The following is a 17,020-nucleotide window of genomic DNA, read 5'->3' as shown; positions in this document are numbered from 1 at the left end:
GGGGGGTGCTGCATTGTGATATATTGTGTGTTGTATGGTAAAATGACATGCACATTTGCTCAAATATGGGAAAAGAGGTTTTAATTGTTTCACTTTAATGAGAAGAAACTTGCTGATCCAATTTGATCCTATCCTTTCTTTCCATAGCCTTCAGAAAACGGTATTGTTGAAAGAAGAGTACAGGGTGGAAGTTCTGAAGATACTTGAATTTAAGTAGTTGCACCATATTTGCATATTATTTCAATATGATGTTAATCATTTTATTGACTTGGGAGAGAAAATGAGCAACAATAACAAAATTAATCTGATGGGAAAACACTACTAAAATATAAATACTATGTCTGATATTTACCGGATATGAGTCCATGATATCTGTTAACTTTGAAACATTTTCAGTCATTCTGAAAAAGTATGTACATATGTATATATAAGTCTAGAGAAATCTTTATTTTAACACACATGTGCACCTCATGTCCAATGAATTTGATCGAGTAAGATCAAAGGTTGTTAGCTTGACTTTGTTATGGCCTTGTACGACAGGACAGAATCCATTCTGAATTACCACAGTGTGGACACACCAGGCATAGGTCCCTTCATTATTCATCAAGATAATCCGCACAAGTGAGAATTCTGCATGAAATATTCTCACCCTCCCCAGACGGTGCTTCGCCACTCTTAATGCAGCCCCTAAATGGGTTGTTTAAATCACAGGCGCTAAATTATTCAGCTCACGGAATTAAAGAATGCGCCCCGGTTGGCGAATTAAACCAGCTCTGGGACTCGACACTCTGCGCTCCAACGCCGCATCATTTATTCACACAGTCAAACATTAGAGCGTCAGATGTTATTTCCTTGGAGGAATCACGCTCCATAGTAAATGAGTTATGGCCAATCAGTCGCACATTTATCTTGGCGAATCTGATCCCCATGTCTTTTATCGTACCCTATTCAATTCGGCTCCCGCGAGAGGGGTATAATCCAGGGTGAATCCGTTAGATGAAGAGTTCTCGATTCGGCTGGATGTCATCTGGGCAGACACTTCATATATCACACAGAGCGGGGGTGAGTTACGAGAGTCTGTCATCTTAGCGGAGAAAGGAGAGCATCTCTCGGAGTTGGTCACCATGACGATACATGCATTAAAGGAGCAAATAGGAGTCATGTTTGTAAAAGAGGGTAGGATTTAAAATGTGTAGAGCAGTACTTATCCATGGTTTTAAGAAAATGTGGTATTGTAATATAAGGATGCAAATTTTCATGAGAAGCAGAAATATGGATTTGTAGAGAATGAGTAATCTTACTGGAGAGGTGGACAATAAAATGAGAGCAGTTAAGAATCATGATGAGGAAAAATTAAGTCTGTGCGTCTGGTAGTTTATTGTGTACTTTTCTTCACTACCGGGGAGAATCGTTCTCATTGAAAAGGAAGTAATTTATCTTTTGTCATCAGACCAAAAATTTTCATTTTCAACAAGCATGTAAACTATTTTTTTGAATGATCAATTTCATATTCAAATATCAGATTTGGATAGGAAACTTACCAGAACCCATTCCCATTCCATTCTAAATACATTTATGCTCACATTTGCTTTCAAAATTGACTTAAAAAAAAAATCAAATTTTGGTTAATTTTGACAAACTTAAAAAGCCGTAAAACAAGGTGAATATGCATCCATGGTTAATAAATATCTACCCAGTCATGCACGAAGTGATTTTCAAGCACCATTATAAAGTCCTTAGTTCATCATTTTGAATCTTCTATATGCTCATCATGGCAACATGGGTGACATGGTGGCCACTAGGGCCACTCCCAGTGACCTTCCTGTGTTACATGGCTGATGAAAGCCAATCGAAATGAAAACCAATCGAAACTCGTTACACCAGGAGGGCTCAGATGCAGTCAGTCAGTCAGTCTCTATGGCTTCTTATACCATGTTCAGACTAAAAGGGAACTTGCATAAAGAAACGTCATATAATGAATCATCATATGTATAGTGACTAGATAACAACATGGGTTAAAGAAACGTATATCAAAACTAATTGTGAAGAGATCGGATACAAGTTAGAACTTCAGACTGGAGCAAAAATCTGATTCTTTATCAATTTTTATTCGAAACAAAGCTCAAATATGTGTTTCATTATAGGACATTTGTAATACTTTTCTTTATAGAAAAAAGGTGAAGGTTTATTGTGTACCTATATGATAAATTGTGGTTGTATGAACATGAGGGTTAGAGACTCCAGATGTTACCAACATGAGAAGGTTAACATCCAGGTTTAAACCAGATGATAGAGGTTATTCATGTCCTGTGGGCGGATATGGAACCATCCCTCCTCCCTCAAGCAGTGAAATATAGAATATTGAATAAGTTCAGGATACCAAATCCAACACGGTAGGGTATCTTGGTGCTTCTAAAATGACCCTTTACATCATAGAAATTCAGAAATAACCCTATTTGTAACAGGCAAACCAAAGACAAATGTGAATGATGTATTATCATTAAGGACAGTTTACCAGAAGACTAAGTTGACTACTAAATTAAACATGCCAGGACATCAAGTAAGAAAGTCATTTGATTTTTTAATTTCTGTTTACCATATTTGGTAAATTAATATGAAATTATGGATGAAGAAAGTATTGATTATATTTTGAGTAAGGGTATTACATTACCAAATGAGCAGTAGCATATACTTGAAATATCAGAAAATATCTGGCTATCTTGTAAGTACTAGGAATGCAAGGTGAATGAAATAGATTTCCGGTGTAACGACTACCTCTCTACGTTTCCAAGGTCATTATCAATCTGATTGCAATAACATTTCATTCCGATGTCCCATCTTGGTCATTTGATTTAATAGCTGTGTTGCTAATCCAATTATCAGTCATCCCAGAAATATTAAGACGCGATATATTCCCCATGCCATCCCTTCATGGCTAAGCTCTGTCGCATTGCTCGCCTCAGCCGAGCTAAATTTGTCAGTTTACTAAATAATTGTTAGGATCATCAACCACAAAGGCGTGGAGCAAATCCGGAGAAAATCTAATTGATTTGCGGCGATGAGCGGCGCGATAGATTTGACCTAAATTCTCACTGTGCGCTCCCTCTCACTCCAGCGGTGAAGACATGGATGCCGAGATTTGATTTATTGATTTAATTATGCAGACATTTTTTGCACAACTTTTTTTTGCTCCTGCAGCCGCTTGCTTATGGCTGATCTGATATCACGCTAACATTGTTTTGATCCTTGCTTCTGGGGAGCTGATGTGATGATGATTCCGCTAATGAGCCGTGGCACCATTCCTGATGCTCTTTTGTCTTCGTTGTAAAACGATTCTTATGAGCTGCGGAAGATGTTAAAAATAGATCGGGTTTCCGGAAAGAATGGGATGAACCTTTCAAGTCATTTAGCGATACCTAGTAGCACCAGATCAGATTATAGCTTTAGCAAGAGAGGATCATTATCATTTATGTGCAGAAGATTTTAATTTATGAATCTTTATAAGGGTTAAAAGGTCTTTCATACGATTGTTATTCTTCAAATATAGTATCTGTCATGTATGACAATGATACTTTCACATGAGGAGGTTGGAGATACAAAGAGAATTTGCTGACATTCAATGAGAAAGAGTGGTAATGACGATATTGATTTTAGCAATAAAACTATGAATATGATGTTGGTGATGATAATGATCTGAAAAGTTCAGTAATTATAACGAGGTATAAATCAAAGAATATTTAGGGATAAATGAGCCAAATAGACTGCTCTAGAAACTAAAGGGACGGATTCTTGTCAGACTTATTTTGGGGATGAAAACAGGCAGAAAGACAAAGATGATTCATATAGTAACAGAGCATACATCATTCTAACATCTTCCAGGCAGTATCTTGAAAAGACTTGAAGGTATCCTGGTATCACTAAATTACACCCACACTGTGTGTAGCATACTAGTAATCTGAAGATTGACAAGACCTCTAATCTCTTTCAAAACTCATCTCACTTGGAGACAAATCCCCATCACAGCATCCATTCTGACCTCATTTGACCTTTCCCTTTCAGAATCACTCTGACTTGCAAATTCTTGGTAGCTTCTTTATTTTGTGCCTTTGCTTTTACCCATTTTAATGTAAATTGAAAGCTTCTTTGGGGGAGGGGAGGGGTCTATTTTCCCTTTGAGAGGATTTTGGAATGATACAAATCTCTACAATTCCATAAGGTTTTTTCCCCCTTTTTGTTGTGGTTGCTTTGCTATAAATTTTCTTGTTATTTCATTGCTGGGGGAATCATTTTTCTGTGCTCAGTGTGACTCCGATGGAAGCACTATGAAAGGGGTATAAGAAGAATTTACTGCAAAAAGTGTTGTCTTTGTCACATAGCGGTGTCATGGGATTCACTTTCACCTTTTGTTGTATGTGTAGTAATGAAAATATGTATCATATACGAGGTCAATTGTTCAGGGAATAATGCAGGCGAAATAAGCCAGTGTTTCTTTTCAGTTAAATCAAAGCTGTCAGCTCTGTATTCAGGACAGGAACTGCCTCTGGGTTCCTTCTCTCTCTCTCTCTCTCTCTCTCTCTCTCTCTCTCTCTCTCTACTCTCTCTCTCTCTCTCTCTCTCTTCTCTCTCTTTCTCTCTCTATCTTTTTTTTCTCTTAGTGTTCACATTCTCAATTTAGCTGTCTTCTTCATTTCTGCCTCTTTGACCCTGTGCACCTTTCTTTTTGTTCTCTCCTTTTTTCTTTCTCCTTTCTGCTTTCTGTCATAATTTAATTTTCAACTTTTTTCTGCTATACATTCGATTTTCAACTTCTTTCTTTGTCCATCCCCCCCCTCTCTCTCTCTCTCTCTCTCTCTACATTCTCTCACTTCCCCTTCCTCTCTATCTCTTCTCTCCCTCCCCCTCTCCATCCCTTAATCTATCTTGTTCCTGAACATGTTGCCAATTTACTGATCCTTGCTCCTTCCCCCCTCATTACCACCTTTATTCCAGACATGATTACAACCCCTGATTACAACCCCGGTGGTAGCAGGTCGAATCACATTCATTCTAAACCCATCTTTCCTCATCCCACTGATTCTTGCTATGGAGAGGACAAACGAGGGAGCCCCGCCTTGCATACATCGGGCCAATTTAGGGCACTGATTAGTCTTGAAAACTTAGCCGAGACTTCATTAGCAGCCAATTGTTTTCAATTTCGAGTGCCGAACCCTGTCAAGGTTGCTTGACTTCTTACGCCAAAGACGAAGGCTGCAAGTGGGCGTGATGGATGTTCATCTGTGACTTTAGATGCCCTTTGAATGCTCTTGATCGCTTTGGAGTGGGGATCCTTATTTCCCCATTATTTGCTAGCTGTTTTATTCTTTTTAAAATGTGAGGATATTCATGAGGTTTATTGCATTTTGATATACAAGGTAAAATGAATTACACTGTAGGTTGCTGTGAGAATGAGTTAGGATCTAGGGGAGAGTGTTGGTTGTCACTACAAGTGTGCTTTTATGCATCATCAATTGAATAAATGTACACTCTTAGTGCTTGAGAGGGGATGTACTTGTGATGTTAGCTGTGAAATTTCCAAAATCTTTCATCCTCTATGTCTGTATCACTAAGGAGGGGAGGCGTTCTTGCTCATATGAAATAAAGAAGTTGATGAATGATTGAAGTGCCTTGATCATCGTAACCAAGACCTACTGTCATGAGCATCCTCAGTAATTGGAGAGAAGTGTCCCCTCTCCACACCTTGGACAGTTTCAAAAGTCTTGAAGATCACATTGATTACTGTGAATCTATTGAAGGACTAGATGGCCTTCCTCCCCAAATTGCAATCTGTTAGGAGCATTTTGGGATAGTGGTTGCACTAGTTTCCTTGCCTCTCCTAAACAGATCATGAGAATTGGTTCAAATGATTGGCTAGGGAGGGGAGTTATTGATGGATGTAATACAATGCAGCCTCAATTTACGGGGAATCACGTACAGATTTAGTTTCAATTTAGAGATTGATAGCTCTCGAAAAGGGAAAGGAATAGCATAACATGTTTAGAAACAAAGCTGGTGAAATGTAAGCCCTCTGTTCTCAGTCCTTGCACGCAAACCTGGCGAGCATACGCTCTCGAGATGCTTTGGATGATGTGGTAGAGGGGAGGGAAGAGGGGTGGACGGAGAGAAAAAAATGGCAAGAATAAGTTGAGCACAGAGGATGCCAATCCAAATTGGTAGGTTAATTATTTCCCCCTGAGTGTGCGAATTCAATTTGGTGTCAATCTGGGATTGGGGCTAAGTTAGATTACGGCTTGATCAGATTAGTGGCATGCTGGGGAGCTGGCTTGTTTGTTACCTGCCTCAGACTATTTGTGATTCCATAACATGATGTAAATAATGCAACCCTGCCTTGTCTGTATCTGTTGTGTTTTGGCAATGATGGCTGGCTGGCGTTGGAGATGCTTGATGTTGCGGAGCTGATGGTGTTATAATGAGACAGGGATGGATGACTGGAAAGAGTTTAGGAGGATGGAAAGATGTGTTTGTGATCAATAGCAAGATGAGGAAGTAGTTTTTTTAAGGATAGGAAGAAAAGAGATTCATCATTTTGTAGTAAAATGTCCCAACAACTTCCATCAGAAAATCCAAAAGTGATGATGCACTATGTAGAGATTGCACTTGTATTAAGAGTATTGTCCTTGATAGAAGGAAGAGCAATTTCTCTTTCATTTTCTTTCATGCATTTTGTTATTTTTTAGTAGGAGCACTTATATCAGTTGGTGAGTATGATTTTTTTAATTCATTTTGGTGTTGTTCTTTCAGGAGACCCAGTGCCGAACTTCATCTCCACCACACCCCAGCTCAACGGGGATGCGAGTCCCTCCCCTCTGGAGTCAGCAATACCCCCACCCACAGGTCACCCGTTTCCTCCAGTCAACGCTGCCAAGCCAGACACGATCATCAACAACAACTCAGTCATCACAGCAACCGCTGCTGCAGCCTCGCTGCCCCACCATCCATTCTCTACCACTACCACAACCACCACAACCACTACCACTTCTGCCTCCAACATCAGCAGCAATGTCATCCAGAGTAACCCCGCCCACCACGCCCGTCTCGCTTCTCAGGGTCTAGGGGGTCCACCCCGCCCTGCCCATCAGGATCTGCTTCCTGGTAGACCCCAGGAGCTGATCCATCAGGATCCTACCCTGAAGGAGAGGAAGAACGAGAGACTTATACAGAGAGACCATTCACTGGACAGAGGAGACAATAGAGGAAGCGGCTTTAGTAAAGGACCTGGTTGGAATAGGTATGTTTTTATCTCTTTTCATTTACACCTTGAAGTCATTACATTCAGTACAATTGATCTTACTCTCATGGCATCCTCAAGTATATCCTAAAAGGTGTGTTTACATGGAATAACTTTTTTGATGTTGTTGCAAGTGAAAGCCCAAACAGCATCATAAATATTTGTGATTTGCAGAAATATAAATGATTATCTCATTGGTGAAGAAAAGAAAAGGATTTGTTTGCAATTTTCACAATAAATTTGCTTGTAGCAACATTACATTTAATTTCAAAAGGATATGTTGATCATGATTTAGTTAGCAATTAAAAAAAAATTTTTTTAAAAGATTGAATCATAGATCAGGAAACTTTTTGCTCATTTACTGAAGCTACTTTCAGCAGTGTAGGATGTAATGAAAGAATCATAAATTATTGTAAAAGTGGTGACTTAGGAAACCAAACTCAACAGTCTGGCATAAATTGATCCCAAGATGGCAGCATTCAAGGTGACAAGACAGCATGTGAAGGAAGCTGGGTATTTTTGTTAGTTGTCACCGAGCATCAGGGAACTCCCCCCTGCTGTTTTCTGCACCCAAAGCAAGCCCTCCCTCTGATGAGTCACGACTGAATGTCAACAGTGCATTGAAAGACGGCTTCATAATGTGTGATTCTCCCTAGAAATGTCGCTCAGATGTATATCTTTGTGCGATAGAGTGCCTTTCCGATGCCTGGCATTAAAGCGATTGCTCACTTTTCATGGTTTGGGCCCCTATTTTTCCACCAGCGAAAGAAAGGTTTTCTTGTAAGTGCTTCATGAGATATTGGTGTGGACATACGATGACTGGAACTTCACATAGATGGGCTAGAGAGCCAAGAAGCCTATTTTGAAGTAAGTGTTGTAGACAAATTGATGTTCATATAAGTCTTTAATCATTCACGATTGTAAAGAGGATCATTCTCGTTTGTAAAGTGAACATGAAAGAGAGGATAGTAAAAGGAATTAGATAGCTAAATTTATAGAGTACATTATTTGCAAGCCAATATAAGACCAAAAATGCTGAAATGAAAGAACTCTTTTTCTCGTACTTCAAAGGGACAAAATGTTCAGAAAAGAGCTTTCTTCATCCCTCAAATACTGTCTTAAATAGTACAAAGAGATTTACAGCAGAAATTGTATTCCTGAGATGACTTGATATAACTGAAGTGTACCTCTAGAAAGAACATCTAGATACTTTTTAAGTTATTTTGTTACTTTGGAATTGCATAGTTAGAGTAAGACCTGTGCGCCTCACCTATCAATGATAGTATATAGGGGTATGGATGAGTCAGAGTTAGGGACTATTCATTCATCTGTTACCAGTGTGACTCAGCCAACAGGTGGTAGAGGGTAGGGGTAGTGGGGCTATTAACAACCCTTCTATACCTTGTCTCTGCTTGTTAATTAGTTAATTGATTGGATTAATGCTGCTGTCTTATGTGCAAGAGAGAATGAGAGAGAGCTCTTGTTTAACGATGAAGGAGAAGACGCAGCCAATTAGGGGCGGAGATGAGAAGTGAAGGCAACAGAAAGGGGAATGCCCCCTCGATAATGTTCAGGTCATGACAACGGCTTTTTCATTGTCCCTTTGTTGCCCCCCCCAATCCTCCCATTTATTATTGACCATCAATTATTGACAGCAATAAATTATATAGAAAATGTGAGTAGAGATTGAATAACATTATGATGTCATGGAAATAGGAAATTGTAAAAATGGAAGCAACAGAAGGAAGCAAGAGAGATCAAGTTATAAATCGATATTGATATTTTATCAATGATTGATGATAAATAATAAATCAAGATGATATGAATCAAAATAATATAAACATGAAGAGATTAAATGAATATTATTAGATTTGGGTGTTGAATATTTTGGGTTGGGTTTCAGAATTAATGTAGGTTAAGCTGTCGACTGAAAACTCGCCCCATCAGAATTCTATTATATAACAGTTGATAGTAATTACAATTAAACTCAATTAATGACTGAGATTTAATTACGTATTAACAGGTGCTGAAAGGACGTTAATAGAAACGGTTTATAGGAATTCCATGGAACTAATCCTTGTACTGCTTGCTATTCCTGCAGTGTTAATTGTGTGGTTTTATGCACCTATCACCTGAACATAATGAGTGTTTCCCTTTACGTAGACTCTCATCTCACCGCATCCATCTACCATGATCTGTCGGTGACCTTGATTGTAACGTGTAGAATTACGATCCCTCTTAACCCTAATCCCGGGGATTACTGTCGAGAAACCGCCTCATAGTCTTGTGCTTCTCACGTAGGAACTGACACCGCCCTCCCTCCCTTCCCCCACATCTCTGTCATGTCGCATTAGATGTGCGTGTCACCATTTTAATGGGTTGATCTTCTCCTTTCACTCTTCTCACCTCTCGACCCCTTCATTCTCCCCTCAAATCTTTTCTTTTGTCTTCCCGCCTCTTCTCCCTTCTTTCTACTCTTTTTCTCTCTATACTCTTTCTTCTCTTTACACCACACACACACACACACACACACACACATATATATATATATATATATATATATATATATACAAACACTCTCTCTCTCCCTCTCTCACCCTCTCTCACTCTTGCTCTGTCCAATAATGAAATTTCAAAATCAGTGCTGTATTTCTTTGATTGACATAGAAGCCTCCTTTGTTTTTTCCTCACTCAAATTTTCTTGTTGATTTGTCTTTTACTAGACTTCTGTCATCAGGACCCTCCCGAAAGAAACAAAACAAGTTCCTTCCTTCCTTGATGGTCATTTATTATCCCCTTCCCCCCCCCCCCCCCCCACAACACTTTTTCTGACCTCTGTCTTAATCCCTGGATACTAATACCCTGATCCATTCTCATTTGTGATAGATGCTACAAGAGGTTTACCTTACCCATAATCAGTCAAGGAAATTTGTCACGCTCTTGTCCGCCCACTTCTATGAAGACAGATCTCTTGGGATGTCTTTGAAGTTAAGGGGGTTCAAAAACACTCTTGTCGTGAAACCTAAATCTAAGAGGGTAACCCTTCCCCCTGCCCCCCCCCCCCACCCTACACGATCTATGATTTCACTGTCTGATTTGACATCAGTGACCAAATATATATCCTACTGGAAGAGCTGTAATCAAATTTGGAAGTGGATATGTCTGGGAATTCGGTAGTTGAAGTTCAAGCAATACGACCGCAACAAGGTAGTTTCGATGAGAATTAGCAAATCCTTTGTTTTTTCTTGCATTGTTGACATGCCTTGCCCGCAGCTTGTTAATGTATATGATGTGAATATCCAGGCGACAAGTCAGTTTGATGATAATTCAATGGATGTGAGAGAAAGATAGCGGGAGATTACATGGGAAGAGATGATGCGTAATGTTTTTGATGTTGGTTTGAAAGGCGTTGCTGTTTTCAATTTGGCAGATTAGTGGAGTGGAGTAGCGTGCGGGTCGGTCGGGATGGAGAGGGGAAACGTCCCAAACCATCCATTCAATGTTCATAGATCAGCAGGATGTAGGAGGGAGAAGTGAGCCCGATAAGACGTCCAAACAAATTACTGGTGATGATCTTCATCTCTGTTTGTTTATCACGCTACGACTGCTAGCATTCGCTTTGAATTCCTCGCTATAATTGGGATGAAATGGAGAGGGAGGGCACAAATGACAAATTCCAAGCAAGTCTTCAAGCCTGCTGTCTATTTGTGATGCTTCTCATTTTTGTGTAGCTACGCAGGAGCAGATTCTTGCAACAGTAATTGGATGATTTGAGGAGGAAATTGGGAACAAATCTCCCCCTTCACCACACCCCCCTCCTCGTCAAATGGTGAGATAGGGGTAGTCTCTAGGGTGGGGTAGTGGCTCCCTGATGAGAAGGGGTTATGAAGGACGAGGGTTCCTCAGAGACACATGTTTGTGCTGGTCCATAATTAGCAGGAAATGTGAGTAAATTAGGTCATTCCTCGCTACAAAGGATCATCAATTCCTAAGCCAGGCTCTGGTGCTTAACGATCCGTTACCTCGGTCTTTCCCCGATATCATCATCGCCGGGGCTCCGATTACCTTCTCCGGTATGACATTAACCGCGCAGGAAATGTGACAAACTGAGTTTGTTCCAGTTTATGAGAAAGCGCCTGGGTAATAATTGAATTTTGTCGGTTGTTGTCGTTGTTATGCGGCCTGATAGAGATTGAGAGATGCTCCTGTTTTGGAAGGCTGCCTAGTGAAGGGTGTTGTTGCTGCCTGAATTTTTTTTCTCGCTGAGCTCACCGCTTGACTTGGCGCTCGCGGCGTGTGTTGCCGTTTGCGTCGACTGACAAAGGCGGTGATGAGTGGAGACCCCACGAGACAGCTGAGAGCGTTATTCATCCATTAATGCCCATCATCGTAATGACTCTGTGGATAGGGATATCAGTGATACGTGTGCTCTCATAGCAAAGGGGCAAGTGACTAGCTCACAGGAACACCTCACATCCAGCCATGCATAGCTAGCTGTGCCGGCCTACCCAGCATTCTATAGCCTCAGGTAGACTATGATCAAAACAAGGAGGTAAACGGTGAAAGGCTTTCTTCAGGATCAGCTTGGGGCGAGATTAAGTTGCCTTGGGATCAAGGAGACGCTTCCCTGCTTCCCCCACCTAATCCCTCCAGCTGAACCCACCGATTCATCGGCTTACAGCAGAGAGGGACCCTAATTCTACAGATTTGCAGCTGATCTAGTGTTATTTGGTGCGCGGGGAGACACATGCAAAGTGGAATAAGAAGCGCCGGCCCTGTATTGCCGAGATGATGACAAGTCATCGTCATTTGGGACTTGCCAGTGAGTTGCTTGGATTTGCACCTTGGCTCAATCATCCATCTTATAGGAGGGCCTGACGCCTCCTCCTCTAACAATCTCAGATAGGTTGCTCTCCCCGATCATGGATTAAATCGTTGGAAATACCCAGTTAGCTTGCTATGCTACTTTCAACTCCTTGTGATTCCCATTGCAACATGATACATGGAAATTGCCGGTAGGGGTGTGCCGTCACATTACTGATCAATTGCTACATTAATCAGGAGCTTGGAGACATTGTTGTGAATTATAACAGATTGGAAACATCTTACTGGAATTAAGAATATCGCAGAATGCCACGCTTTCCATTGTAGAGTTTTTAAGTCTTACTTTCTTCTTGTAGGACTATAAGGTGAGTGTATGTTTACAAAACTCCTTATTATATTATAAAGATTGTCATCCTACTTTGACATTCAATTTTACTGTTTGTTCATACAAAAATAGTATAATAAATTTTTTTTCAGACTGTGAACATATACATTGAATTGTTCAACACCACAAATGATATTGGTGATTTGCACAATATGAAGTATATTTGGAGGTCTTTTCTCTCTCCATACCAGTTGCTGGTTACTGTATCCGGATGTAATATACTCACTTACAATGTTACCATTGTCATGTTTATCTGTTGCTTGTTTCCATTTATGAGCATGCAAGACAAGCAAGTGTTTGTATAGCATAGATTAGATGTGTTTTAGATGAAGTATGTTGTCAGTGGAAACAAGCCCCGCTGTGCATCACAGTCAAGAGTGCATTGGATTGGTCGTAAGACAAGCGAGGGCAAATCAACACGTGATAGGGGAGAAGGACTCGAGAGTAGCTTTAGTGATCTGCTGGAAACGCTTTCCACCTAAGCCCCCCTAACCCTCCACGGAGATCTCCCGACACCCATCGTAGAATGCTCAACTTCCGTGGAGATTTCTTGGGCTTTCCACTCACTTTTTTTGGTGAATTGCCGTCGATGGTGATCAATCGATGGTGTTACCTCTCTCTCTTTGGATTCAAGTCGATTGGATGTATTTTCGGAGCATCGACGCCATGTTTGTGATATCTTGCAGGAAGCTGGAAAAATAATAACTCTGAGAGAGGAGAAAAACATGACAAGTTGTGGTCTTGGATTGGATTTATACATGCATTCTAAATGAACGAGTGGAATATATTGTAACACTAGGAATGCAGTCTGATTTAGGACAAGTAAGGAATATATGATCTTTTCTCTTGCATCTTCGGGGATCTTTTTCGTAGAATAAACATAGAAGATTTTAGATCAAGAGGACTGGTGTTGTTACAATTTTGAACTTAATTTCATTTGCATATCTTCATAGTTCTTGTCGATTTCATGTTGTCTTTTGTAAAAAAATTCTTTCTATTCTTCAATTTTAATTGGTTTCTTTTTCTTGTTATAATCAATGCATGTAGAAAAACCTATAAAAAGAGAAATAGCTCATAAGTGATTATTTTTCATTTTTTATGTTTTTTTGTCATGAATTTGATAAATTTAGGGGTGGGGGTTATTAAAAATACATGTAGGTATGATCGTGAGATTACACAAGAAGAGTGACTCCCCCTCCCCCTCCCCATGTTGTTCAAAGTATAGTAATAGGTTGATCAATCAAGTAGAGTTTGTAACCCCCAGGCTTTGGGTACGGAATACAAATCACAAATGTGATTAGAGATGCCACACCATTCTTCTCTCTCCAGTGCTGTATCGTCAAAGGGATGAAGAAATCTGAGATGCTCTTTATTCAATATGCAAATAGGGTAATGAATGATAGATTTAATCTAGATTCTAGCCTCTCTGTTTTTTCCCCCTCTTACCGATCGAATGTCATACGTGAAGGAGATTACGACACGCTGGGCACATTTATAAGAACGTGATTGCAAGTTCACTATTTCAGGGGAAAGGACGAAATTGAGCATCTCTAGCGTTGCCGCGACCTGAAACACTCATCGACCACGAATAAAAGAAAATCAATGGCAATCAATACGCGGCTACGCTTCGCCAGGAAATGAGTTCGGAAACATACATTGGGGGAAAAAATAATAGCATCCATCGGCAATCAATAGGAATGGTGGATATATAGGAGGAAAGGTTTGCAGTCATCATTTTGCACTGGTTATGAAGGTCCTTATGTGGCTCTTAGATATTCTTTGACAATCTCTTTCTTTGTGTGTTATATTTGAGGTTTTTCAATCCATCTTTGGATATTACAATGGATAGAATTTAATTTTTGCTCTGGTTCTGTTCAAGCGAATTTTGAAAATCTTATATCATCTTTGTGTTTCATTTCGGATCTTTCATAACCATTTATGGATATAAAAGTGAAAAGATAATTTTGTTGGCACAAGTTTATGAAGAGTTAGAAATCTAGGAGGTATTCATTTTCTTTGGTGTATCATTTGTAAATGAGTGGAAGTTACTTTGGTACTCAATATCTAGGAAAAGAAATATTTTATAATTGGTGATATCTTTATTGCCATGAAGTAAGGAAGAATGTGTAATAATAAATAAGTTGCTACAGAAATAAACTCTTCCATCTGAGCTGCGAATCTGATTCATCCACTCATCACATAAGCTTATCATTTGCAACCGCTGTCTTCAGCCAATCTCTTTAAATGCTTGTTCTCATAGACTAAGGCCAGAATTAGCTAATAGGCCTATATACATGTAGTTTTTTTTATGAAATGGGCCAAAACAAAACATATGCTGGGTTGTCTCTAATTCTGACAAATGGTATTTCCTTCTGAACCATCAGCTGTTTGTGTTTCAAATTGATATTGTCAGGACTGCTTCCAGAATGGTGTCAATAAGAGTTATTCCATGTGAAACATATTAATAGAAACATATGATATCAGTTATAAATATTGCCACCTAGAATGATAAATCATGTGGGAGGCTTTCAGAATATGAAATTTGACCCTTGCAGTTGTGGAAATGACTCACAAATACCATGACGATTCAGAAATGTGCGTATTGACAAAACTGAGATACACTTTCCCTCAATACACTAGGGGGACATATCAAGTACCTATCACATATGATACAGTTGTATATTCTATTCTAACATTGTTAAGTACAACATCATCAATTGAATATATACAACACTTATAATTATTTAAATAAATGTTTCACTTGTTTGTTCAATAAGCTGTTTTGCCTGTTTGTAATGGCTGGACAGGATGTGTTTTTGAAACATTTCTACCATGTAAGGGTTATTCAAGTATGAAAGAAACAATTAATGAACAATTAATAGCAAACCATCTTTTTCTACATCTTATCTTTTTCACAGTAATTCTGGTCACATTGGGCCGCCCAACGGAGCAGGGGCACGAGGTACCCCGACCCATCGGCCCTCTTCCCTTCAGCCATACCCCAACGGCCAGTACCACCAGCAGCAGCAGCAGCAGCAGCAACACAATAGCCAGCAGCCTAAGGGCCCTCCACCCAATCATCCCAACCCCCACATGTTCTCATCCCCCTTGCTGCCACCACCCCCACCACTGACATCGAGCACGCCACTCGCAGCCCCCAACCAGGGACAACCCCCTCAATATTCAGAGCAGCCACCGGCGCACTATCCACGTGAGTATCTTAGAAAGTATAGCTATAATTACAAACATTGCAAAAATAATTATTATAGATATTGATAGTAGCTCAAAACATGTTCACAGTATGTAACCTTAAATTCAATGAAGACGAATAAGGATAAAATATAATTTCCCTCCAATCATAGAATGCATTGTATTCAAAAGAGTGCAGACGTAATAATTCAATGTTTTGGATTATAAATGTTGTAGAGTTACATGAAGATACATTGATTAGACGCACAAGAATTTTACACATGTAAATATTTATCCCTAATTGTAGATTTACTGCATATTACATTGGTAAAATTTGACATTCAAAGTCACTGCATTGCATGTTCTTTTTCCTTGAATTTTTTTTTTTTTTTTTTTTAAATTAATTTTGCCCCTAAAATGAAAATGGTTAGGACATACTCAAGGACGATAACAAAGTAAGGGATGCACAAATGCTTAACCAATCATTGCGAGTATCAATATAGCATACGAACATTCGCTTGGACACTCAGAGAAAATTAAAACAAAATGTCAGCCGATAGAGAAAACATCAACATGGGGGTACTTACGATAGAGCCGTGCCCTTTTACTGACATCCATTCCCGAATTAAGCGAAAATTGGAGAGAAACAAACAGATGGATTTTGAATGCAGAGAGAATAATGCAACAATTGTTGAAGAGTTGTAGATGGATTGTGGATTTATGCAGGCAGGTATAGGTTATGGAAAATCTCGAGGTCACTCCCCTCTGTAACAAATCTGTAATTGATCAGCCATTTATCCATAACTTAAGCTAAATGGAATAAAGTTAAATAGAGAGACAGCACGAAGCTGATGGCCCCGCATGTACAGGGAAGAGAATGTATGGATTTGTAAGTTGATTTAGGTCTCTCAAATAGTGCAAAAAGAGAGTGCACAAATTCAGCATAATTTGCTCAAAGGAGGCATCGACGCTTGGCCACGCTGTTGGTATAATGAAGTTGCATCCCGGACTAGATTGCTTGGGAACGAGCAAATTGAGATTGCTTGAATGCCATCGTGTCTGCGCCAGGTTTAACGTTCATCATAATCTCATTTCGGGTCGAAAGCTGGTCAGCAAGGGATTCTTATTTTATTTTTTATTTCTTGGGGGTCAGTCGTCGGTCATCGTGCTTTGTGCACAGTCCTATGGTCACTGTCATGAAAATAATTTATAATATAACTTTTCATTTAGTCACCAAATGCAATTTTAACATTCAGTCATTGGACAGGGTAATTGAAAGGACAGGTACTCTTTCTTTACTATTTTGTTGAATTTTCCCCATTTGTTTACCTTTTATT

At 39.6% G+C, this 17,020-nt stretch overlaps 1 protein-coding gene across 1 annotated transcript in view; it reads left to right on the top strand.

Annotated features, from left to right (window-relative positions):
- The window catches only part of LOC105441117 (autism susceptibility gene 2 protein-like), an 88,178-nt gene that overhangs the window by 23,637 nt on the left and 47,521 nt on the right, over positions 1-17,020 (top strand). Inside the window, exons 5-6 of the mRNA XM_030992521.1 lie at positions 6,799-7,285; positions 15,413-15,705. Coding sequence (XP_030848381.1) covers positions 6,799-7,285; positions 15,413-15,705 — 780 coding nt within the window. The remainder of the gene's footprint in view (positions 1-6,798; positions 7,286-15,412; positions 15,706-17,020) is intronic.

The sequence above is a fragment of the Strongylocentrotus purpuratus genome, unplaced genomic scaffold, assembly GCF_000002235.5.
Source record: "Strongylocentrotus purpuratus isolate Spur 01 unplaced genomic scaffold, Spur_5.0 spur5_scaffold_2, whole genome shotgun sequence".
Classification (NCBI taxonomy): Eukaryota; Metazoa; Echinodermata; class Echinoidea; order Camarodonta; family Strongylocentrotidae; genus Strongylocentrotus; species Strongylocentrotus purpuratus.
Note: the sequence above shows the minus strand (reverse complement) of the source record. Positions and strands in the feature narration are given on the sequence as shown.